Here is a 23,820-nt window from a genome sequence, read left to right as displayed (position 1 = left end):
GGCTACTACGTTAAAGACGATGGCAACAGTGCAGGAGAGCAAGCTACAGAAGAGGAAGAAGGTGGTCATTCCCAGGGCACTGCAGAGTCACGTGACAGCAAAGATGCAGGCCCAGATGAAAGTGAACTTGATTCTGAGGCTGAACTCATGAGAAGTATGGGACTGCCACTTCAGTTTGGTAGGGTGTCTGGGGAGGGCTCCTGCATCCTCTGCCTCTGCTCCAGGGCGTTTGTGGAGTAAGTCGCACGCGGGCCTCTCGGTTTCTCGACCTGTAGGGGTTGGGGTGGCGATGGATCCCCAGGACCGGGGCCAGAGTGTCCGACCGTCGGGTACAGTGGTGCCTGAGAGAAAGGAAGCACCGTCTTCGGGCTTTACGGCGTGCTCGCCCACGGCCTTGAAGTGATGGAGTAAGTCTGCTCTGCGGGCTGTTAGGAGAGAATGTGGTGGCCCGTGTTTGTCATTTTACACTCGTCGACTGAGGGGACGGTCACAAGCTGCGGGGAAGTGAAACGAAAGCGATCTGGGATGTGATAGCACAGGGTGGAGGTTTGAAGATGAGTAACGTTTCTGGTTAACATCTTTTTTTTAAACCTTAAGGTTTATTAAAGCGCAAATGCACATAAATAGAACTTCTCATTACCCGGGAGAAAAGCTTTAACTATAATCACATCAGTTTTTGAGCCGTGCTTATCTTTGGAAAATACTTGTTTCGGCCACAAATTGCCCTGCGTGGCAGACAGTGGGTAGGAAAGCACTGACTCAAGAATTGGATTTTAGGGATTTAAAAAAAAAAAAATATATATATATATATATATATATATGTATGTATAGGGTGTGTGAGTTCCCTCACTTTATCCTTTTTTTTTTTTATATCTCTGAAACAGGTATATCTACCCTAATCCTCTCACTGGCTTATTGTTAGATCCAACTTGTGGAAGTGAATTTTATGTGGTACTTTTAATATAGTTTATTTAGAATTATAGAATTAAGACAGAATTTAAGTTGGAAGGAATTCTTACTATTCGCCGTGTGTTTTTGTGGAGTAATCGGCAAATTAATCCGGAAAAAAAATTAAGCGCTGTATTAAATTTAATGAAAAAATATTGTCGTCTGGGGACTTCCCTGGCCGTCCAGGAGTTAGGGCTCTGCGCTTCCACTGCAGGGGGTTCGATCCCCGGTCAGGGAACTAAGATCTCGCAAGACACAGGGCTCGGCCAAAAAAAAAAAAAAGCAACATACTGTCGTCTCTGTGTTCATGCAGGCGTGTGTTCATTCAGCGAATTCTCTTTGTGCTCCGTCGTGGTAGGTACTGGTTAGCACTGGGGTATCAGGCACAGCCCATCCCTACATCCTTAGAGTTTACTTTCTAGCAAAGGTGATCAATATTAAAACAGCAGGTACGTAATTACTTGGTTAATTATAGTGGTAAGTACAAGATGGGAGAGAAGTGCCAGGTGCTCTTATAGCAAAAACCCAACCTTTTGCCATGGATCACAGAGATTTCTTAGAGAAAGTAGCGTTTGAAAAGTGGTCCAAAAGGTGAGTGGAAATAAACCGGCATATGTTTGAGTGGGCGGAAGCATTCCCAGCAAGGCAGAACTCTGTAAAAAGCCTCGAGGGAGCAAAAGAAAGCCTGTGAAAGGGAAACAAAATGACTGGGAAAGAAAAATAGAAGATAGGGTTGGTGAGATACGCAGGGTCTAGACATGCAGGACTTTGTAGAGGACAGGTTCAGATTTGCATCTCTGAAGATGCCTCTAGTAGCAGCGATGTGCGGGCCTAGAATGAATCTTATATACATACCAGCCAAGGCACGTCCTTGGTTCTTAGCCTGCAGCCTATTTGAGCCTTGGTGCCGTCTTCATGAAGTCTCCTTCCCGAAAAAGAAAAGAAGGGGAGGGAATGTAAGTTATAAAAAGTTGAGAAAAATACCTTACCTGTAGAAAACAATATGCAACTGGATTTCAATTAAAGCCACTTTATTTAAAATACAATTGGGAGTTCCCTGACAGTCCAGTGGTTAGGACTCAGTACTTTCACTGCCGGCGCTGGGTTCAATCCCTGGTCGGGGAACTAAGATCGCGCAGCCAAAAACAACAACAACAAAAATAATTCAATTACCATATAAATCACCAGTTATGTTGCATTTAGTCTTTTTGAGCTAAAATGTGCATTCTTTTCATTACAGATAATTTCATACCTTTCTTAAAACTTGGAAGCTCTACTTCACTTTTTTAAACTACCTTCTAAGTTCAAAATAGGTAAAGAGAAAAGAGTGACTTGGTCTTTTCCTTTAGATCAGTTAATGCTCAAATTATAAACCTTTAGAACATAAAGGTCTTGGAGATACAGTCTTAGAATTGTCGCCAGTAGTCATTGAAAAGTCCTTGGGAGTGGGAGACATGCTGGAAGCTCAGAGGCTCGTGAGTATAACCCTGATTTTCTAGGTAGGGAAAGTCTGTTTCCAAACTCTAAGAACAATACATTTGATTGTTGGCCAACTTCAAATTGATTATTAAAGTGAAAGGTCAGTCCAATGTAGCAGAAAACAGAAAGTGAGCTTTAGCATAGGTGCCAAATAACTGCTCAGTAATTAAGAGAAGATTATTTTCACACCTCCCCTCAAAGGCAGGAAATAGAACATAATATTGTAACTAATTTTTATTTTCTGAGGACATTACATTAACATACTGTCTTATGAGTTCAATAATTGGAGTAATAATTCTGTCTCATCTACACACTTAATTTTCTCTACACTATATGAAGTGGACATATAATTACAGTGTTACAGGGCTGTTAAAAATAACCATTACAGGACTTCCCTGGTGGCGCAGTGGTTAAGAATCCACCTGCCAATGCAGGGGACATGGGTTTGAGCCCTGGTCCGGGAAGATCCCACATGCCGTGGAGCAACTAAGCCCGTGAGCCACAACTACTGAGCCCACGTGCCGCAACTACTGAAGCCCGTGCGCCTAGAGCCCGTGCTCTGCAACAAGAGAAGCCACCGCAATGAGAAGCCCGTGCACCGCAACGAAGAGTAGCCCGGTTCCTGTCTGAGCCAGCTACCTCTGAGGTTCCCAAAGAGCGGTTCAGTGTGTCCATCACTCCTACATTTGTTAGTTAGCGTTCTCTGTGGAGCACTTTCCCTTCTCTCCCCGTTGTTTGTTCACTCCCTTATTTCTATTAACATGGACTCTGGACAGTTAATTTATTCATGGATATATTGTTACTCTCCTCATTTATTTTGGTGTTCCTTTCATCTCAGATGGCTGGTGGGAGCCCCTTGAACTGGCTCCTGTATCCTTTTGATGGGTCCCTGGCGTTCTTTGCGCTCTTCCTAACCTTCCGGCACAATAATATAATTTTACAGTCTACGCTCCAACATGGAAGCGCCCTTTCTCCAAGGTGCCGTGTTCCTTTTAGTGGAGAGCAGGGTTTAGAAACTAAGACTTGGGCGCCCGTTGTGCTCATTGCTGCTGAGTGTTCAGTGCTTCTACACCCTGGGCAGACACAGTTAGGCAGGCTACAGCGCATTTTACGTACATACACAAATGTGTGTGTTGGAGAATCTTGGCTGTCGTTATCCTCAGTGCATTCACTTATTTGCTCGGTGTAATCAGTCTTGCAACCATATCGGCCCTCTTCTCCACCTGACACCTTCATGCCCCATACCCTTGGGTACTGGCAGGCACAACGTCGATGCCTTCTGTGGCTGCCCCCGCCCCCAGGCCTCAAGTTGCTGGGGGTCCATGGGCATGCTGCCAGAGCACATCTGCACTTCATCCCCTCCCCCGTTCACTGTCCTGCTAAGTCACCACCTATGTTACGTTTTATAAAGTGTCAAATATAAATAAATGGGGATGTGAGCTATATCAAGTACACAAGAATTTTGTTTGGTTGAATTTGTTGTTGCTCCCATTGGAAAAGTGGTATTAGCTATTACTTGCAGATGGCCTTGTTATGGCAGTTATGACGGAGTTTATTATAGCTTAATGTACCGGTAGGAAGATAATAGCAAAATTCCCCCACTTCCCTTTATTTTAAGTGTTCTTTTAGGTTTATTTTGCTTATGAAATTCCTATCTTAGTAGAGAAAAAATTTAGAAGTAGATATGTCAAGAAAAGTTCAACTATTCACTTTTTAAAACTCTGAGACTGAATTGTTTTATTTCGATTTACGTTTCAGTTTAATAAAATTAGAACTTAATTTTCTGTTGGTCCGCAAAACCACCTTAGCTCAGACCATGAATATCTTATCTACTAGGCGGTGGATGATTTGGCCTGTTTGCAAATGGACTAGGGTCTGCGTGTGGGTTTGTAAAGGTGTAAGATAAATCTTTTCACGTTCATGCTCACTTTCTGCAGCAAATTTAAAGAATATTTCACTGTTTGTATATCACAAGGAGGATCAGATTCTTTCCCCAATATCCAGAATTGCCACTTAATTTTAATAAATTAGTAGTTATCATTATAGCGTGCTTTGCATGTGATATATACCAAATGCTTTACATGTGCAGTCAATCCTTATTAGAACCCTATGAGGTATGTATTGTTACCTCTGTATTACAGATAAGAAGAATGTATTAGCAGACAGCTTTTCTGTTTTTTAACCTTTTTATGAATCTGTGCTGCCTTAAGCTTGTTTTTTCACTAAATTTATGGTTTAATTTTTTTCAATATTGACTGTTTAATTTGCTTCACAGAGATCGGAAATTGTGCAGTTTGGGATTAAAAGGCTACTACGTTAAAGACGATGGCAACAGTGCAGGTAATACGGTATGAAGCTACATAGCCCTTTTTTTGCTAAAACTAACCGTGGTACTGTACAGAGGAGAGGCGGAAGCAAAGCGAGGAAATTACTTGCCTGGCCGTAGTTGGCGCAGCCGCCTTACTTGGGAAAGCTTTCTGGGCTGCTCGTGTGTGGCGGTTAAGCCCCGTTTCCTCAGGTCGGAGTGGCCTGGCCCTGGCTTAGGTTTTGGCTTGTTCGGGGAGGCCACCGAGGTATCAGAGCCACCCCGCGCTAACGGCCTCCTCGCTTAAATACTTCAACAGTTTTATACATAAACCATTCAGGATAAACTCCAAGAGAACAGCCACAGCCTTTTGGCTGATGTGAAGAGGCCACAATCTGGATTATCTTTCCCAAATAACAAATAGCATTTGTTCTACGCTTTGAGCCTCACCTAGTTACCTGAAAACCATCTTGGTCTCTGTCAGACTTCCCTCTCCGGGCCCCATTTGTCCTTTCCACACGGATCTTTTATGTTTCTCTGGACACGGGGAAAACTGCGGCCCAAGGTGTAGGCTGAAATCAGCACAAGTAGCGAGCGTGTCACGTTACCCTCGAACACCCCCACCTCTCACGGTGATGGCGCAGATCACTGCATCTTCAGCTACACGCCGGATGGAACGTTTGGTTGCATTTCAGGGTTACACTGTACGCAGAAGATTTCTCTCGACCCTAGGGTCCCACCTAACATAAGAAAACACGCACACCGTGAGAGGGGCGCGAGGTGAGCCGAACCTCGTTCCCTGTTTTGCTCTCTGCTGAGCTTGCACAAGTTCATTCCGTGGAGTGGCAAGGGGAACCACCTTCATTATTTAGATAGGTGACTTTTCCCCTCTTTCTTTTAATAGAATTTGTGCCCTTCAGATCTCTTTCTCGGTCTCCATCTTTGCAGTGGGAAGAGTCCCTGTTCTGTTGCCTGAGATCATGGAGCTGCAGTGCAGCCCAGCCCTAGTTGAGTGTATGCTAATATATAAAGGGTTTTGTCTCCCATCTTAAAATCGAGCATTTGGATGGCATTTGGCCAATTAGTGGTATGATCTACTTTTAGATACCACATTAGGAAAAAGTAAAACTGCTTTTGTTATGATAAAGCAGGTTTTCTGTAAGACCTAGAATCAGAGAGCTTGAAAGGATCTTCCAGTTCAGTGGATTTCAGACTTTTAACAGCAGAACGTTTTCATTAAATGAACTTCCCCACAGAGTCCCAGGGTGTAAATCCAGTCGTGACTGAAGTACGCGTGGAGGGCCTGAAGACCTACCTCTCATCTGCCTTGTTAATAGCTCCTAAAATAACTCCACGAGTCATCATTTTAAATCCACTGAGCGAGTGCAGCAGTGCTGCAGATGGGGATGTGGAAATGCAGGCATTTTCCCCGGGGCTGCCCTGCTGTGTTCCCTCGTGTGTCCTCTGTACTGTGCCCCGCACCCAGCGAGAGGAGGTGCTCCGCGGAGGGAGCGAGTGAGCAGCTGGGCGGACGGCGGCCGGCAGAGCCAGGCTAGGGCTTGTCTCTTGGTTCTTAGTTGGCTGTTTTTTCACAAGTCCATATTCCCATCAGTTCCTTTTTTTTTTTCCTTTTATTTTTCTTCCCCTGAAAAGCTCACATTGGCACACCCTTACTTCGTGCGAGTCATGTAATAACTTTGGGTCTCAGGTTCCTTTTCTTTAAGATGAGGATGATGAAACCTGTGTCTAAATTTTCTCTAAAACTAAGCTAAAGTAACAGTGCTGTGTGTAGGAGAGCAAGCTACAGAAGAGGAAGAAGGTGGTCGTTCCCGGGGCACTGCAGAGTCACGTGACAGCAAAGACGTAGGCCCAGATGAAAGTGAACTTGATTCTGAGGCTGAACTCATGAGAAGCATGGGACTGCCACTTCAGTTTGGTAGGGTGTCTGCACATAAGAATTTTGAGGTAAGTATTAGCTTACTTTGCTTGTTTCTGTTTCTTAGTTTTCTTCATAAAATGTCACGTGGAATCTTTTTATCCCAAATCTAATGCATTCATGAATTAGGGCACCTCACCTCTTTTTAAATGTACGTACATGTTTATAAGTTAACGAAAACTGCAGGTTGTGGTACGTCCCGTGTGTGATTGTTGCTCCTCTTGGAAACGCAGATAGTAAGATTCACTTGTTGGTGTAACTGAAACCCAGGTTGGGGGGTTGAGGGTATTTTGTTTAATTTAATGTCAAAATAGATTTAGATTCCACCTCTTATAGTTTCTGAAGTGTAATTTATATTCAAGTTATTGACCTTTGTAGGTATCTATGAATACTAGAAACAAAGTTAAAACAAAAAAGAAAAAGAAAAAACATCAAAAGAAGTACTTAGATGAAATTAAGAGAGAATCTTGGAGACAAGAATGTGAGGAAGATGACATTTTGGCTTCAGATGATCCATCTTCATCTGAGAATGAGAACACCAGAAGGTATAAACTTCAAACCAAAAAAGACATTGAAGGTGAGAACCTTCCTGCTGAAAATACATTACCTCCAAAGCTGGAGATTACAGAGCTCTGGGAGAAGTACTGGAAGGAATACGGGGGGGAACTGCTGTGGCAGAGCTGGCAAGAAAAGCATGCAGGTCAGACGCCGTGCTCAGAACCCTGGAACGTCCCTAATACGAAGGAGGAATGGGAGCAGCATTATAGCCAGCTGTACTGGTATTATTTGGAACAGTTTCAGTATTGGGAAGCTCAGGGTTGGACTTTTGATGCTTCACAAAGCTGGGATACAGATACTTGTGGGTCTAAAACAGAAGTTGACAACAAGAAAGGCGAAAATCGCACGAAAGCAGATGAACTTTCTTCTCCATCTTCATCAAGGGGCAGCGAAAGCTCTCGTTCGGGTGATAAAGATCATAATGAAATTCTTGATGGACTTAGTAATATAAGTCTGAATTCAGAGGAAGTGGAGCAGAGCCGATTACATCCCTCTGTGAGTTGTGATGGATATCAGTGTTTAAGTGAAGTTAACAGCAGAAGAGAATGCCCTGCTTCGGGCCAGAGTGAGCCATGTAATGGAGGAAGCAAGGAGAGCAGCTTGTCTGGGAACAGAAGCACAAGCCAGCCAACTCAGGGTAAGATCGGCCAGGATTTGTCCTGCTGAGCAATGGTTAACAAAATTAGTCTGTTTAGCAAAGTAGCCAACACTAATCCTTTATGGTGGACTTAAATAATGCCAGCTACATTTTATGGTGTGATAGTGAAATGATCTAATCCATCTTACTTTTATGTCACAAGTTATTGTCCTTTTATGTAAATAAAAAGAATATTTGCATAGGGTTCTCAAAAGTATCACTCGTTCCTCTTGCACCTTGGTGGCCAGTGAATTACAACTTGGAAATCCATTAAGAAATCTAGTTTTAGAGTGAGCTTGGAATGTCCAAGTTTCTCTGGAGCAACTCAGTTTATAGGAGACGTGCTAAAGAGTAGCTGTGAGCATACATTTGCCGTTAGGCACATCTGAATGGGGGTTATGTCTGGAACTCACTGGGGACACGTGAAGTCTTGCTCTATAGAGAGTCTCAACAGGGCATAAGATTATTTTGTAACTGGACGGATTGATTTCAGGATTCTCATAAAATATCCAGGATAAGGAACTTGGTTGACTCCTGCCTGAGTGATTAAGAAATAATTGTTGAGCAGACTGGTGCCACTGTCGGGACTAAAGAAAGCCAGTGAGAGGTGTGCTAGGAGAAGCTAGAGCAGGCAGACAAGAAGGCTTTTGTGAGAAGGGGACCATCAACTGGTGCAGCAGAAAAGTGGGAGAGGAGGACATTTTTATAACCTGAACTTCTCCTGAAGCCCACTGACTTGTTGTCTTGGCATCCTTGATGTTTGGTGCTGGAAAAGTCTGGTTTATAGCAATTTTCTTCTCAGCCTCATTCACATATATAAAGCAAAAGGTTTTGGCTTTTTACTTAACAAGTGGGTTTGCTTTGCTCCTCTCAGATCACTGATCTTACTTCATCCTACAGTTTCCCTTAGAGAGTTACTAATGAGCTTCTCTGTCCTCTTACAATGGAGCTTACTTCAGTATGGTGTTCTCATTCCTTTCTATTTTGCTGTTATTTTCATCCTTTTTTAATGTGAGTATTTTATATTAGTCTTTTGATAAGTCCTGTTCTTATTTTGACCAGAAACCTTGGAGTATGTATATTGGTCAATAACTGCTTCATGTTCCTCCTTTTGATTACCCTCCCTTACCTTCCTTTGTTAAACATAGTAAACCTCACAGTCTCTGCCTTCGTGTTGCCTGTTTTCTAAGGTGTGTGTATAGACTGTTCCTATTGCGTGTTCCCTTAGTTAGGTATATAATTAGACATTTCTGCAGTTGGCTCCAGTGTGACCACCATCAGGATCAATTTGAGAACTCCAGGCTTTGATTTGTTTTGGATCCTCCTTGAGACCGAAGCGTAAGGCATACACTGCATCTCTCCATACGTATGTGCTCTACTGTTTGCGGCTGGGGTGTCCTGAAATAGCCTGTCCTCGCACAGTAGAGCTCCCGCCCTCTCCAGGGTAGACCCCTCTCCACTTCTGGTCCGACCCAGCCCTCTTGCTCCCGTCCGAAGGAATACAGAACACAGACACGTGCCTCAGCGGAGCCACCGCAGGTTATGAACACTCTTTTTAAATGGTGGTGTTTGTCCTTCTGTTACTTCCATTATTACTTTAAGAGCTATATTAGAGGCAGTTAGATGTATTTGCTTCTTAATAAAGAGAAGTTATTTTTAATCAAATGTGACCATGCCATTTTTAGAGTCATTTAGATTAGAATCCCATCAAAATGTGATAGCTAACAGCTATCACAGAGGTAACTTTGTGGATTAATTTGTATAGATTCAGACAGCTGTGAGGAAAAAGTAGTTTTATAGTTCACTCTTTTTTTTTTTTTTTTTTTGGCCGCACCTCAGTGCTTGTGGGATCTTAATTCCCCAAGCAGGGATCGAAACCGGACCACAGCAGTGAAGGCATGAAAGTGCCGAGTCTTAACCACTAGACCACCAGGGAGTTCCCTGTAGTCCACTTTTTAAGTAGTTAGGTCATGGAAACTTTTAGACTTGAATAGACTGAGCTGCACACTCTGCATGTAGATGTGTGGAATAGATGGATGTGGTCTAGCATACAGTTCATTGCAGGAGAGGCCCCGGAATACTTTGATTGCCTTTGCAAGTGATAGAAGAGTTGTCAAACCAAGGGCGGAAATCAACTGCAGTATCTCTACCTCTTTAGATTCACAAGAGTCCTCAGAAGCAAACACAATCAAAGACAGACCACGCCTCATCGGCGCTGATGGAGATGAGGGTGGCGAAGATCCTCCTGAACAGAAGCCAGGCAAACTCAAGCGGAGGCAAGTCGCACACTACCTCTCTCTGCCGAGCGTGGCAGCAAGCGGCAGAGGCCCAGTAGCTCAGTACCTAAAGCGTGTGCCTCGGCCGTGTTCCTTCCAAACGGTGTATGTTGCTTGTTAACTCCTCCTCTGGTTCCCACTAGTCCCAGAGGCAGAGACTCTGTGTGCATTATATTCTTGGGCCCTTGTACGTGCTTGTGGGTCCTCCATAAATGTTCAGCGAGCTTAACTTAATTTGCGCGAGTTATTTCTCGTCGTTCGCATTTGTGGCTGTCGCCCAGGTAGTAGGGATCACTAGAAGGTATCCCCAAAAGATGGGGGTTACTGAGTTACGTATATCACAGCCTACTTAACGGTATTTTTTCTTTTGTAATTTTCTTGGTTGGGTTGATACTTCTCAAATGTTTCCTTGTTTGTTTGTTTGTTTGTTTTTTGTGGTATGCGGGCCTCCCTCTGCTGTGGCCTCTCCCGTTGCGGAGCCCAGGCTCCGGACGCGCAGGCCCAGCGGCCATGGCTCACGGGGCCCAGCCACTCCACGGCACGTGGGATCCTCCCGGACCGGGGCGCGAACCCGGTTCCCCTGCATCGGCAGGCGGACGCGCAACCACTGCGCCACCAGGGAAGCCCTCCTTGTTTGTTTTTAAGGACAACCTCTAGAGATATCACCTAGGAGATTAGTTAAGGCTGCAGGTTAACTGGTGTTTTCCCAAAAGAAAATGGGGAAATTTTTATTTGTTCAGGAATAGAGGTAAACTACTTGACATGGCTTAAGATTTCAGTGCCCGTTGCTGTGTCCCAAACACTGCGAGGTAATTTATCTCATTTGGAAAATCCTGATTAAAGTACTCTTCTTCCTGTCTTCCTGCGTTTGCGAACTGTGGTTGATCGTTGTGGTGGGAAACTTTGCAGGGGTTGACTGTATGTACCTTTAAATATTTGCCTGAACTGGTGGGCTCTGGAGATAATGGCTTATCACTGTTTGCTTTGTTTATCTGTTTAGCCATGAAATGGACATCGATGAAAACCCGGATTCAGACTTGGATGTCGACGGTTCCCTTCTAGGATTCAAGCATGGCTCAGGACAAAAGTAATTTTCCATAAATGCCGTTGTCCTCCAGAAATCTTAACCACTTCAGCTCTCCTAAAGCTCTCTGATATTCAGATAGCGAATAATGGTTATGTATTTCATAACATTTGAGGTGTTACAATTAAAGCGCTCACCTCTGTTGCTAGTAAGAATTGTAGAGCTATCACTGTACATTTGATATATTCACATGTATTAACTCGGTTGCACTTCATAGCAATCCAATGTTTTTATTCTACAAAATTGTAATCATTTCTGTGTACTTTAGCCATATAGTCATTTAAGGCTAGAGTTCATAAAAGTTAATAACATAAAGGGTTTTCCTGATAACTGCCACATTTAAATTCCTGGCAGAATTTATTTCTACCCGCATGTAATTTTATTGAGAAATTACTTAGGTAGCTCTTGCTGGTATATACTCAGAGAGATTTATTCTGTTACCTGGGATTTAACTATTCTTCTATTTTAGAGCACCTAATTTCACTTTAAAGAGAAGAATAAGATACACTTTTTATGAAGAAGTTTATAATATAGGTAGACGATAACAACTGACATTTAAAACCAAACTGTTCAGAGTTTGTTTATAAGTGCTAAATTATATATTACACTGTGGGTCCCTCATAGTCTATAAGAGAGGCAGTTAGTGAGGCTTAATAGAGTCAGCGAAGGCTTCATAGCAGACATATATCTTTTAGGACTGGAAAAATTCAGATGGTTAGATCAGCAGGTTCTCTATTTTAGTAATGGGGGGTTTGCTTCTTAGGTTAGTTCGTATTGATTTAAGAATCTAGTGGCCACTTTTAAGACAATTTGAACATATCCAGATACTTGTTAAAAGAGCTTTGGCATCACCTCACTGTGAGAAAAAATTATATTTCCCCAGCATGCATTGGGGTTATAGTTTCCTGCTGTTTTGTTTTATTACATTTTACAATGTAATTTCTCCTTTCTGTTATCTGTAAGATATGTTGATATTCCCACCTTTGGTGTTTCACATTTACTTGGGGATTAACATACAAGCTAGACCTTAAAAAGTCCTCTGCATTTTTCACTTTATTTCATAGTTTCCATAATTTAAAAAAATGAAATTAAAATAGTGGCTGCTAAGAGGAAAAGAGTGAAAATTGTTCGTTTTCTTCGCTTTTCATACGAGGAAGCAGATTCATAGACCCTAAGGTTTGAGTCCACTTCTTTTGCTTTGGTCACAGATATGGTGGAATTTCAAATTTCAGTCACCGGCAGGTCAGGTATCTACACAGGAATGTGAAGTACAAGTCAAAGTACTTGGACATGAGAAGACAAATCAATATGAAAAACAAACACATCTTCTTCACTGAGGAGCCAGGAAAAACTCTTTTCAAGAAAAGCAAAACTTTGAGTAAGGTGTGTATAAATTTTGCTTTATATTTACAAATCGAGTCTCCTTTTTGTGACCTTTGACTCCTTAAAGTTTCTGTTTGCAAACAGGAACCCTGTTTCTACCAGATATAAGGGTACCTAAAATTCTTTTCCGTTTGCTTCCTAAAGGCTTATACTGTGTGAACTGAATTTGACAAAAGGGTAATTGGGGCTGATATGAGAGGGGGATGTTTTGAAAGCTACATAGGAGTAGTGTATGGAACAATAAATAGGTAAAATCGCCTTGTGTGTAGTAACAGCTCGTCTGTTTCAGGCTAAGTAGGACCCTGGAAGTCCAATTTCTGATGCAGCGTTTATTGAAAGGCTTAATCTTGAGGTCATCTAGAGGTGATCGATCAGACTTTGCACTAACAAGTTCATCCAAATGGCATGAGCCTCAAGGCTAATGTAGTGATTCACATTGTTAACTGGAGTATTTATGTCCCCTCTCTTAGACTTTGTTGTACCTGCCTTCTATGTACCTGGAAAACAAAAGTAGTTAGAATTGCTTTTGTTCGGTTTGATGAGTGATCCTTCTCCAATATAGGAAAGAAGCGCCATCCAGTGAGCAGAATTTTGTATCTGTCACCCCTCCAGCAGCTCTGTAGAGCAATGGAACAAAACCTCAGGTCCCACGATGACTTTGTTTTACCCTTAGGGTACATTATCCTTCCTTAACGTCACCATTTTTCCAAAACATGCTACAAATTTATAGCTGGTTTTATTTTTATTATATTTCAGATTGGTTGGTTACTGGTCATATTTTAATATTTTAGTGGCCTTGGTTATATGTGGAACAAATTTCCCAGTATCAGTTCAGTCAGTCCGACGGGCCTTTTTATAACGCGTTGGATGTGATAGTTCCCGTACATTCATCTGTAGCTGAAGAGCAGAAACGTGACTGCCACGTATTGCCGAGGAAGAACGTTATGTGACTGTTGTGTTCTTAGGCGTCCGATCGATATATAGGCACAGTCCCCTCAAAGGAAGATTCTGGGTCGTGGTCCATGTCCACCTTCTGTCACTCTTGTTCTCACTTCCTGACCCTTAGGAAGGTCATGAAGATCCATTATGAAGAGTATTCTTGTTACAGAAGATTGCAAGGAAGTATGTATCGTCTGACCTTGAGCCTGGTTAACATTTCAGAGAAGAAACTTAGTTCTTAGGTCATTTTACTGGCTCTAAGGTCATTTTACTGGCTCTACTGCTTCATTAGAAGGCAGCTCACATTCTTTCCAAGATAGCACTGCTTTAACAGATTGGCACTAAAGCTCTGTAGAGTTCATCTTTGATGCTGAGTACCATTCAACATAGATTGTATAGCTGGGGCCATTACAGAAAATTCTATATAATTTGAGAAGCTAAAAGCAGTGGCTCAACAACAGGTAAGTACATTTGTAATGGTAGTATATATTACGGTTATATTGTTAGAAGACGTAATGGAAAGTTACTGGCACAATAGAGCTTTATCCTCTTAGTGTTAATTGCTAACAGGAAGGTCATAGTCTTGTGTTTATTTAAGCTGATGTGTTTTTTTCCTTTTAAAGAGCTCTTTAATAAGGTCATGGTACAACCAGATAACAAAGTGTAATTAGGTTGGAATTACTTATTCACATTAGCTTGTATGATACAGGGTACTTATCAGAGCTAATACCGTGACACAGCTTGTCAAGTCACAAATGGTAAAGCAGGTGGAAATATTCTGTGTAATTGCGAATTAATGCATGCTCGTAACATCTTAAAATTTCAGGTAGAAAAATTCCTAAAATGGGTTAATGAACCAATGGATGACGAAGCATCACAGGAGCCAGCTTCTCATAACAACGTGCAAGATACTTGCACAAGCAGTGATTCAGAGGAACAAGAAGTGTCTGTGGAAAAGGGGGATGACCCACCGGAGACGGGTGAGCCGGAACCTGGAAAGCGTCGTGCCGTGTCTCCAGCTGCGGAAGTGGGAACCGAGAGAACCGACAGGGGCGGCACGGAAGCCGCGGTGCCAGATGAGGGGGACTGCCGCGCCCAGGCTGCACCAGACCGTCGTCAGGCAGAAGCCGAAGGTGAGGCTAAATGTGCTCCCGCTTGCTAACGGACTTCAGTTCCTTGTTTTACGTGTGTTTTTCCTTCGTTATCACTTACGAATCATCTATACCTAAGGATTCACTGCTGTTTATTCGTAAGTTGAAACAAGGCATATTTAGTGTAATGTGCTAATGGCCATGATTTTGCACCCAGAGCATCCTTGGCTGAACAAGCATGATAAAATAAAAGACTAAAGAGTAGGGGAAGCTGTTCGAGCACCTCCATCTGTGCCATTAAGACTGGTCTCTGCCGCCACCACTCTGTTCCGTGGGCTAGAGGTGCCAGTCCCTTTGATTCCTGTTGAAATCTAGGCTTGCCCTGATTTTCTTTTGGATAATTGTTTTGTTCTTGTCGGTTTTTTGTGGTGATGGTGGTTGGTAGTGATGTTTGTTTTCTAGATGGTACATTGACATGAAAAAGTTTTTACAGTAGTTGGCTATGATGAATGAGGAACAGGGTAGCATTTTCACTTTATGCCCTTTTGTACTATTTGAATTTATTTTATAATAGTTATACTCAGTGGAACATTATGGCCTTTATAAGGCAGACATTTTCATTTGACATAGTATTCATTTTTACTGATGAATTATTTCAGACGTGCCCTAATGAAACAATTATACTTGTGATGCTTTCTTATTTAGTATTGAGCGAAATACCTTATTTGAATCTTAATTTTTTTTTCCGTGTGTGTAAACCTGTGATCTTTGTATTATATATTTCTTTGCTTTTCTAAACATCATACTTAAAGTAGTTTAATATTTTTATTGCCATTGTACAACTGATGTTCCCGTGGCACTTGCAGATTTCTGAAATCAGAATGCCTTGTTCTCCTTTAATCTGTAAAGTAGCCCATTGAGATAGGTGAAATTGTCCCTGTTCTATAAATAAGTAAAGCTTACAGAAAATAAGAAATTTGCCCGAGATCACCCAGCCAGTAAGTAGCAAAGCTAGAACTTGGTACCAAGTTGTGTGATTTCTAAATCCCATTTTTCCACCCTACCCTAGCTCCCTAACCACCACTTGTCACGACGCTGGTGTTCTCACCTGGGGTGATACCACCATCTCAGGTATTTGGAAGACGGGTTAGATCGATCTGGGGGATTCTGGCATTTCATACTTTAGATTACTTAATGTTAAGTCCTGTACAGGATGGTCTTGCACAATAAAGAGTTTTTGACTCAGAACCTTAGCGTCTCCTCCCTTGAGAAACTCACTGCACTTTGCTATCGATGGCACCTTTTGCTGTTTGCGGTGATCAGATGACCGGTTTAGGACACAGTCCTTTGTTTGAGGACCACTTCAATGTTTACTTTAATGTTTATTATTTGTCAGCATCAGTTCTTGTCACCATACTTAGGTATGACAGCACTCTTGTCTTTCTAAGTTGCTGCATCTAATCTGCTCAGAACTGAAACCAAATAACCAAACAAATAAAAATCATTTATCTAAGAAAAAGTCAGTGTGAATGAATGAGATCCTTTTCTATTGAATGGAGCTAGTGACCCCTGTTTCAATTTCTCAGAGGCTGTAGGACTTGTAGGTCATGGCTAGGTTCAGAGGGTTGATGTGGCTGAGAGTTAGCGCTTAATCAGTCCTTGGGAGCTTTAGTTTTAAAGAAGGGAAGGGAAATGTTTGAATTTCCGTAATTCACCCACTAAAGCAACTTTATGTAAGAAACACTTATGTAATAACTTTTATACCTATAATAGTACCTCTCCACATCTCCTAACAGTCCTGTGAAGTAAGTAGCTAAAATACTCCCCATTCATTCATTCTTTTTGAGGAATTAAAAATTGGAACTTAGAGAGCCTGGTTTACTTTTCCAAGCTCAAGGAGCCAAGAAGTGGCAAAACGGAGGCTATAAGCTGAAGCCAGTGCTGTTTCCAGATGCCCTCCGCCCTCCGGCGTGTGGCTGCATACATGTGCTGGAGCGCAGTCCCAAACTGTAGCTATTTGCCGTGGCCACACTTTAGATAAATTCACCTGTGATTTCCTCTTTCTATAGTGAGCATCTGTATTATTTGTATTCTTTTATTGTAGCTGAAGATAAAAAGAAGAAGAAGAAGAAGAAGAAAAGCAAGACCAGGAAGGGAATAGGTCTGCCTCCTGAGATCACTGCTGTGCCCGAGCTGGCCAAGTACTGGGCCCAGAGATACAGGCTCTTTTCCCGCTTTGACGAGGGGATTAAATTAGACAGAGGTAAGGTATATATGTAATTTTTAATGTCATTCTGAAATAATTTCAAACTTACAGAAAAGTTGCAAGAATGGGAAGAAATTTTCATGTCCCCTTTATTCAGATTGAGCTATTTTTAACATTTTGCCACGTTTGCTCTGTCATTCTCTGTACGCATGTGTGTAGGTGTGTTTTCTGATCCGGTTGCCCCTACCCCTTAGCACTTTGGTGTGTATTTTCTAAGAACAGTGATATTTTTGTGTGACAATGATAAAGTTACAAATTTTGCATTGTTACAATATCATAATCAACAAATCAGTACTCTAGTTTCATCAATTATACTAATCATGTCCTTTAGAGCATTCTTTTTCTTCCAGTATAGGGTCAGGTATTACATTTATTTTCATGTTCCTTTAGCTTCCCTTAATCTGGGATAGTTCCTGAGCTTCTTTGTCTTTCATGACTTTGACATTTTCCAGAGAACAGCTGCCAGTTATTTTCTACAGTGTCTCTCAATTTGGGTACATATGTGTTTTTTAAACTTCAGACTCAGGTTTAATCTGTATTTTTTGCATCTTAGGATAGATAGCAAAAGCAATTGATAGATTATTAAACAGAACATCTGATGTGCAGAAAGATGTAAGTTAATGGCTTAACACTGGAAAGTTTGAATTCTTTCTCAAGTTCTCCTACCGTGACCGTGAAGAGCTAACTTAAACTCAGTTGTGCAAACTTGAGGCTTGCTTTCATGCTGGGGCTATACCTAGACATTGGTCTTTATTAACTGTCCAAATCAGGAGGTATTGATCTGTGTGGAGTTTCAGGGCTTCTCTGAGCCTCTTAAAATTATTTGTAAAACGTTGTGTATCAGGGAGAGTACATAAGAGTTTGTTGGGGAAATACGACTGGAGAAAAGCTTTTAATTCTATAAAAGGAGTTTATGTTTTTATTCTTCCAGCAGTGAGGAGCCATTTAAAGTTTTGATGAAGGAAGGGAACAGGAAAACTGGTGCATCATTTTGTTCAGAGAAATATCTCTCTGAAAAACGTAAATTCCTTCTATTGGGAAAGAAGGAGGGCAGTGTCCTTTTGTTCTGTGGAGTGGACATGGGGCCTCATTTCTGAAAATGATGAAGGTTCTGCTGAGCCTACAGCTCTGCAGTCTTGCTCTCACTTCCTTGCTTTTCTGACCCTTTAGACACGTGCAGATTTTGCTAAGTGTCCTGTACAGATGCGGTTCCCTGCTTGCCCTTCGGGAATTAAATAATTGGGAACCTCGGTGAAGTTTGGGGAGTTGGTCAATTAAAATAGCTAACTCTCCATTTTCCATGATAGGTAGTCAGTTGTTAATACTTCAAACAGAAAAATCAGAATTGCATTCAGTTGTTGGAGGGATATTGCAAAAGAATCAGGCAAGAATTGAGGTGGTTGTTTCTGTGGAAATTGGGTCTGGGAATGATGCTGCCCCTTTTGTAACAAGATCTATAGACCTTTTCCTTCAAACTAGATAATATATAATTTTTTGAAAGGGAGACTAAGTAATTTCTTTTAAGCATTTAGTATATAGTAATGTTTGCTATGTTTGTGTTTGGCTTGGCTTCTTGCCATGGAATGTCGTAACAGAAGCCCTCTCCCTTCGCAGAGGGCTGGTTTTCAGTTACACCGGAGAAGATCGCCGAGCACATCGCCGGCAGGGTCAGCCAGTCCTTCCGGTGTGACACCATAGTCGACGCATTTTGTGGAGTCGGAGGAAATACCATTCAGTTTGCCTTAACAGGAAAGAGAGGTAACTGGTCATCAGTAGTTTATTCGTCAATTAATTTCGGTTTATTCAGTAAAGGCTTCATTTTGCTTCAGCCTATCTCTACTGAGATTTAATAATTGATAATTTAATGCCAAATAGTTAACAATAATAGTTAACATATATTAAGTATACACTTTGTATACTGGTTTAAGTGCTTAATATGTATTTATTTAGTCAACGATCTTGTGATATGTATCTTTTACTACTGTCTGTGTTTCACAAATAAACCAAGAAATAAAAGATGAAGTAACTTGCCCAAGATCACACAGACACAGCTTGGCGGAGCCCAGATTATAGCATTACATAAGACTAAAAACACGAAAATGGGAGACTGTTCTTGGGAAGAAGAGAAGAGTAGGCAGCGAGTCCCAGCTCTGTGTCCCTCACCATCTGTATGACCTTGGGCATCCTTTAGCCTTACCTGAAAGGAGACATTAAACTGAGAGAACCTCTGTGATACCTTTCAGCTCTGACATCCTAAGACGCTAAGAACCTTGTGAATATTGGACTGTCCTCATGGTTGTTTGACTTCAGAACCACAAGAAAGAAAACCCCTGTTAAACTATTGATACATCAGTCTATATCTGCTAGGGACTGTGTCAGGTCGGCGGTACATGTGCTGGTTCCCAGGGGAAAGAAGGCTTTATGAAACTGGACAGTCGCCCAAATTGACTTAGCGGAGTCGGGAAGCCGGGGCTTTTACTTGGCTTTCTCTGTACCTGATACCCCTTTTCTTTCTCAGTTCTTTTTGAAATGTAGTAGAATGTGATATTTTAGAGATAGCAACTGTTAAGTCATACTCTGAAGAATCTTTTTTTCACCGATGTCTTTATATATAAAGCTCCCATTTCAGTAAATTTCAGTTGTCTTATTGATTTATATAAAGTTCTTTATGTTAACTAGGAAAACATGTGATTCTGGAAAGCATAATATAGGAGCTAGGAACTGATGAAGGGCAGCCCCACACTGATCTTAAGACCAGCGCTGACGCGCCGCGGCCCCTATTCAGTCACTCGACGCTGCAGGGCGTCCTGACGTGTGCTGTCTCTGTGTGGTCTCCTAAGAGTCTGCATGAAAGCTCTTTTCATATTTACCGGAAGAGTAGTTACTTTCTTATTTTTCCTGAATTTACTACTTTCTCTTAAAGTTCTTCTCTGCCTTTGCCAGATAAGCCATTCCTGTGAGCTCAAAACAGTGTTTATTGCATGGAAATGATTTTTTCCTCAAAAGTTGTAAAATCTGTCTTCATTTGGCGTTGTACTGTAACATGAATTAAAATATCTGCCCTCTGATAAAACAGCAGATAGATCTGGAAATTTTTTCAGAATATTACAGAAACAGTCCATATCGTAGTTTTGTATTTCTACGAATACAGGTCTGTTGCCAAGGCTCTCTGTAGCTTAGTGCACATTTGGTAAAGGAAAATGTCTAAGGTGGGTCCCAAGCTAAAGAAGACTGCTTCTGCCCGACTCCGTCACAGCCCCATCACTCACACCTACAGGTCTCCAGCCCCTGGGAAGAAAAGGAGGCACACCCAGACTCCACCCCTGCCGGGTGCGGTCGCGGTCTGGCTCGCAGCCTGTGAGGCGGAAGCTCAGGAGTCCTCAGTGTGTTCATAACGTGGTGTCCCGGGACCTTCTCCCCGAAGCAGTAGGGGCTCACGGGTGCTCTGACAGTCGTGGTGGGTGCTGCCCTAGTGTGGGCGAGCTGACTCCACTGGGGCAGGGAGTTCGAAGTACAGTTGTGTGTGTGTACACATATGCATGTAATCAATTACTCTTTATACACACACACACACACACACGCACACACTTGACCCTTGAACAACGCAGGGCTTAGGGGCACTGACTCTGCCCGCCCCCAGGTCAGAGATCCGAGCGTAACATATGGTCGGCTCTCTGTACCTGATGTTCTGCATCTGCAGATTCAAGCCCCTGCAGATCACGTGGTCCCGTCCCACACATCTAGTAAGGGAAATCCACCTATAAGTGGACCTGTGCAGTTGCAGCCCGTGTTGTGCAGGGGTCAGCTGTACACACACGCGCTTGTGTGCATACACATGAGAAAATGGCGTGTGTATTCGGCACGATCTCTTTGCGTCAGACCGATTTCCACCCACATAGCTGCTGTCTACGCAGGTACTCAACTGAATGGTTAGAGAATTCCCAGAGTTTGCATTTTGCTGTTAAAGTTTTTTTTCCCCCTTTATATGAATTCCAGTGGCTCTGTATCGGGTCTCCCGTTAGGACTTTCTGTAATGATGGAAATGTATCTGCACTCTCCAGCATGGTAGCCACTAGCCACACGTGGCTATCGAGCGTTTGAAATATGGCGGCGCGACTGAGGATCTCAGTTCTTCATAGTATTTACTTGGAATCGATTTAAAGGTAATATCCACATGTGGCTAGTGGCTACCATTACTGGACAGCACAGTTCTACATAGTATCCACCAGCATTTGTCGGCACTTCCTTCACGTGCTAGATTGAGTTGCTCGCACTCTCTTAGGCCTGACAACGAAGACGGCCTCCGAGGGGAGCACAGATGAAAACATGACAACTAACTGAATACATTGGGTGTTGAAAGGCATTTCTTTCCGTTGAATTTTTGCTATTGTCAGTATATCTTTGCATCTGTCTCTATACTATAAATGTAGCAGATTAAGCAGCTAAAAAGGACATTTTTCTCTTTTATAAATATGAATGTTATTTTTTTTAGAACAGAAAAAATAGTGATGCAGATGCATGATTTTGCAACATGACTGGTGCTTATAGTCATTGTTCAAGGGATTTATTTAGTGCATTATTTCTCAAAAGCATTAACAAATTTTGAAACCAGTATTTTCTGGAATGCAGTTGTTTCCCTGACGACCATGGTGTATGTATCAGGATTCCACTTAGCCCTTGCAGATATAAAATATTGCCACTGACATCCCGGTGCACGTACAGGTGCACTTGAGTAATTTACTGCAAGACACGAGTGAGCCAGAATTAACTTAGGTCTGTGTTGCTAATTACGAAATTGCAGTAAATTAAATGAAAGCCCGTGTGGTGAAAACATAACATCTGTTCCCTCTACCTAAAATGTCTCATTAAACGTCACCAGCAGATGTTTTTACATCTCTTCTTCATAAGTTGGCTGTATAGGTTTGTCAAAAGGTGTTTTATTTTGCCTTTTGGTAGAAGTTGTCAAATTTGGCTTCCTTTGGAAGTTGCCTCATTTTGAGGAAATTGGTCTTATCTGAAATCTTTTATAGGCTTTCCATGCAGCCATCACCTTCCCAAGTGTCTGCCGCTCGGCTGTGCACAGCACAGAGCCCCGTGCTGACCACAGACCGGGTTTAGTGGCTGCTGGGTGGCCACCGTCACTACTTGCCTCGGCCCGGCGGGCTGACTGAGGCAGCTCTGAAGGCCACACCCTTCAGTCACATTTTCTTGGTACCACACAAGGGAATCTTTCTAGTTTAGATTAAAATGTTTAATTCTCTCTCTCATCTATATGGCCTAATCTCCCTTTAAAAAGTCATTTAAGAAGGGTCTTGCACAGAAAATAAACCGACTGCTCAGAAGATGAACTAGTCTATCTAACTAATAATCAGCATCATTTAACTCATCTTTCTTGTTCCCATTTTAGTGATCGCCATTGATATTGATCCTGTTAAGATCGATCTTGCTCGCAATAATGCAGAAATTTACGGGGTAGCGGACAAAATTGAGTTCATCTGTGGAGATTTCCTGCAGCTGGCTTCTCGTTTAAAGGCTGACGTCGTGTTTCTCAGCCCGCCTTGGGGAGGACCAGACTACGCCACCGCCAAGATCTTTGACATCAGCGCCATGATGTCTCCTGATGGATATCCTTTGGAAGTCCTTAGAGTTTCCTCAGTGGGTGTGGAGAGAAAGGGTGTGTGTGTGTGTGTGTGTGTGTGTGTGTGTGTGTGTGTGTGTGTGTGAAATGAGTGAAGAGGAGAGCTATTAGCTAATAGCACTTGATAGATTCCAGTTTGTTTTGCATAAAAATTAACTGGTGAGTGATCTCCAACATTGTATTTATGTAACTGTGAGGTTCCATTTCCATTGGTTGCTCTCCAGTTTTACCATCACAAAACAAGAACTAGAAGGCATTAATTGTGTGGAATTATTGTCTGGAAATGGGGGTCTCCTCAAGACCTGTCCCTAGAGTCTGGCTGACTATCCCCTAACTTTTCTTCAGCTCACTGACTTGAATCCTCTGTGTCTCCAAAGTTTCCCTGTTACTCTTCCAGGATGCTGAAGCAAACCCTTATTTCATAAAGAATACCATTTGTTATTTGTCCCTTTCTCTATCTCTCCTCCCCGGAGGAGTCATGTATGACTCTAACAGGAATGGTGTTTTAAATTGCTAATTAAAATTTAGAAAAATACAGTGGACAGAGTTACTTGTCTTTCCTCTTTACCAGAAAGAGGCGGCATTGTGCTTTCCTATTCTTCCTGTTGTCGCAAAACCTAGGAAATGGCCGAAAGAAAGAATGTGTGTCTCTGGCTCTTGGTTTCCTACCACTAGGATAATTGAATAAATAGATTTAACCTCTAATCCTGACCCATCGGGGACAATATGCTACTTAATTCTCTTTTAGGTCCCATTAGAGGGTATTGTTACATATCAGAGTACATTTGGGTTATGATGTAGTAAGTGAAGAATATATCTCTGATCAGAAATTAACTACTGTTTTTGTTACTTTTCCTTAACTACTGTCCACCTTTGAAATTTTCAGGCTTTCCCAGAAGATCACTAATAATATCATTTATTTTCTTCCAAGAAATGCTAATATCGACCAGGTAAGCCATTACTGAAGAACTTCTATGAGCCTCTTGTGTGACTGTTACAGAGATTGGACAGAAAGAAATTCAGGGTCTTTCTTTACTTGAGAACGTGTTTATGAGAAGTCCCTGGCTTTTTGACTGTTATTAGAAAACTGGAAGTGCTTAGCAGTTAAATCCATGCCTGTTTCATCCTGTTCGTCTCCAGGGCTCCTGGCCTGCATAAACATAAACAGAGCACTCTGGGCTTTTCATTCCGTGTCCCGAAAGGATGAAATGTGTTGTGTTTCACATGTGCACGCCTAGCCTAGCCGAGATCTCTTTACTGCAGCCTACCTTGAGAGTAGG

The 23,820-nt window shown here is 42.1% G+C and overlaps 1 protein-coding gene across 2 annotated transcripts; it reads left to right on the top strand.

The window, feature by feature from the left end:
* Positions 1 to 195: 195 nt before the first annotated feature.
* On the top strand, positions 196 to 23,485 carry TGS1 (trimethylguanosine synthase 1). 2 transcript variants are annotated; one of them, XM_055091009.1, is made up of 11 exons: positions 196 to 236; positions 4,703 to 4,767; positions 6,525 to 6,697; positions 7,047 to 7,863; positions 10,022 to 10,139; positions 11,140 to 11,226; positions 12,432 to 12,606; positions 14,372 to 14,678; positions 16,741 to 16,899; positions 18,517 to 18,660; positions 22,310 to 23,485. In XM_055091009.1, exons 3-11 carry the CDS (start codon positions 6,638 to 6,640, stop codon positions 22,624 to 22,626), a joined length of 2,184 nt encoding a protein of 727 aa, XP_054946984.1. In that variant the 5' UTR covers positions 196 to 236; positions 4,703 to 4,767; positions 6,525 to 6,637; the 3' UTR covers positions 22,627 to 23,485. The 2 variants fall into 2 exon arrangements, with proteins under 2 accessions (XP_054946984.1, XP_054946983.1); XM_055091008.1 differs by having other exon boundaries at positions 6,501 to 6,697.
* Positions 23,486 to 23,820: the final 335 nt, after the last annotated feature.

The sequence above is a fragment of the Physeter macrocephalus genome, chromosome 15 (genome assembly GCF_002837175.3).
Source record: "Physeter macrocephalus isolate SW-GA chromosome 15, ASM283717v5, whole genome shotgun sequence".
Classification (NCBI taxonomy): domain Eukaryota; kingdom Metazoa; phylum Chordata; class Mammalia; order Artiodactyla; family Physeteridae; genus Physeter; species Physeter macrocephalus.
Note: the sequence above shows the minus strand (reverse complement) of the source record. Positions and strands in the feature narration are given on the sequence as shown.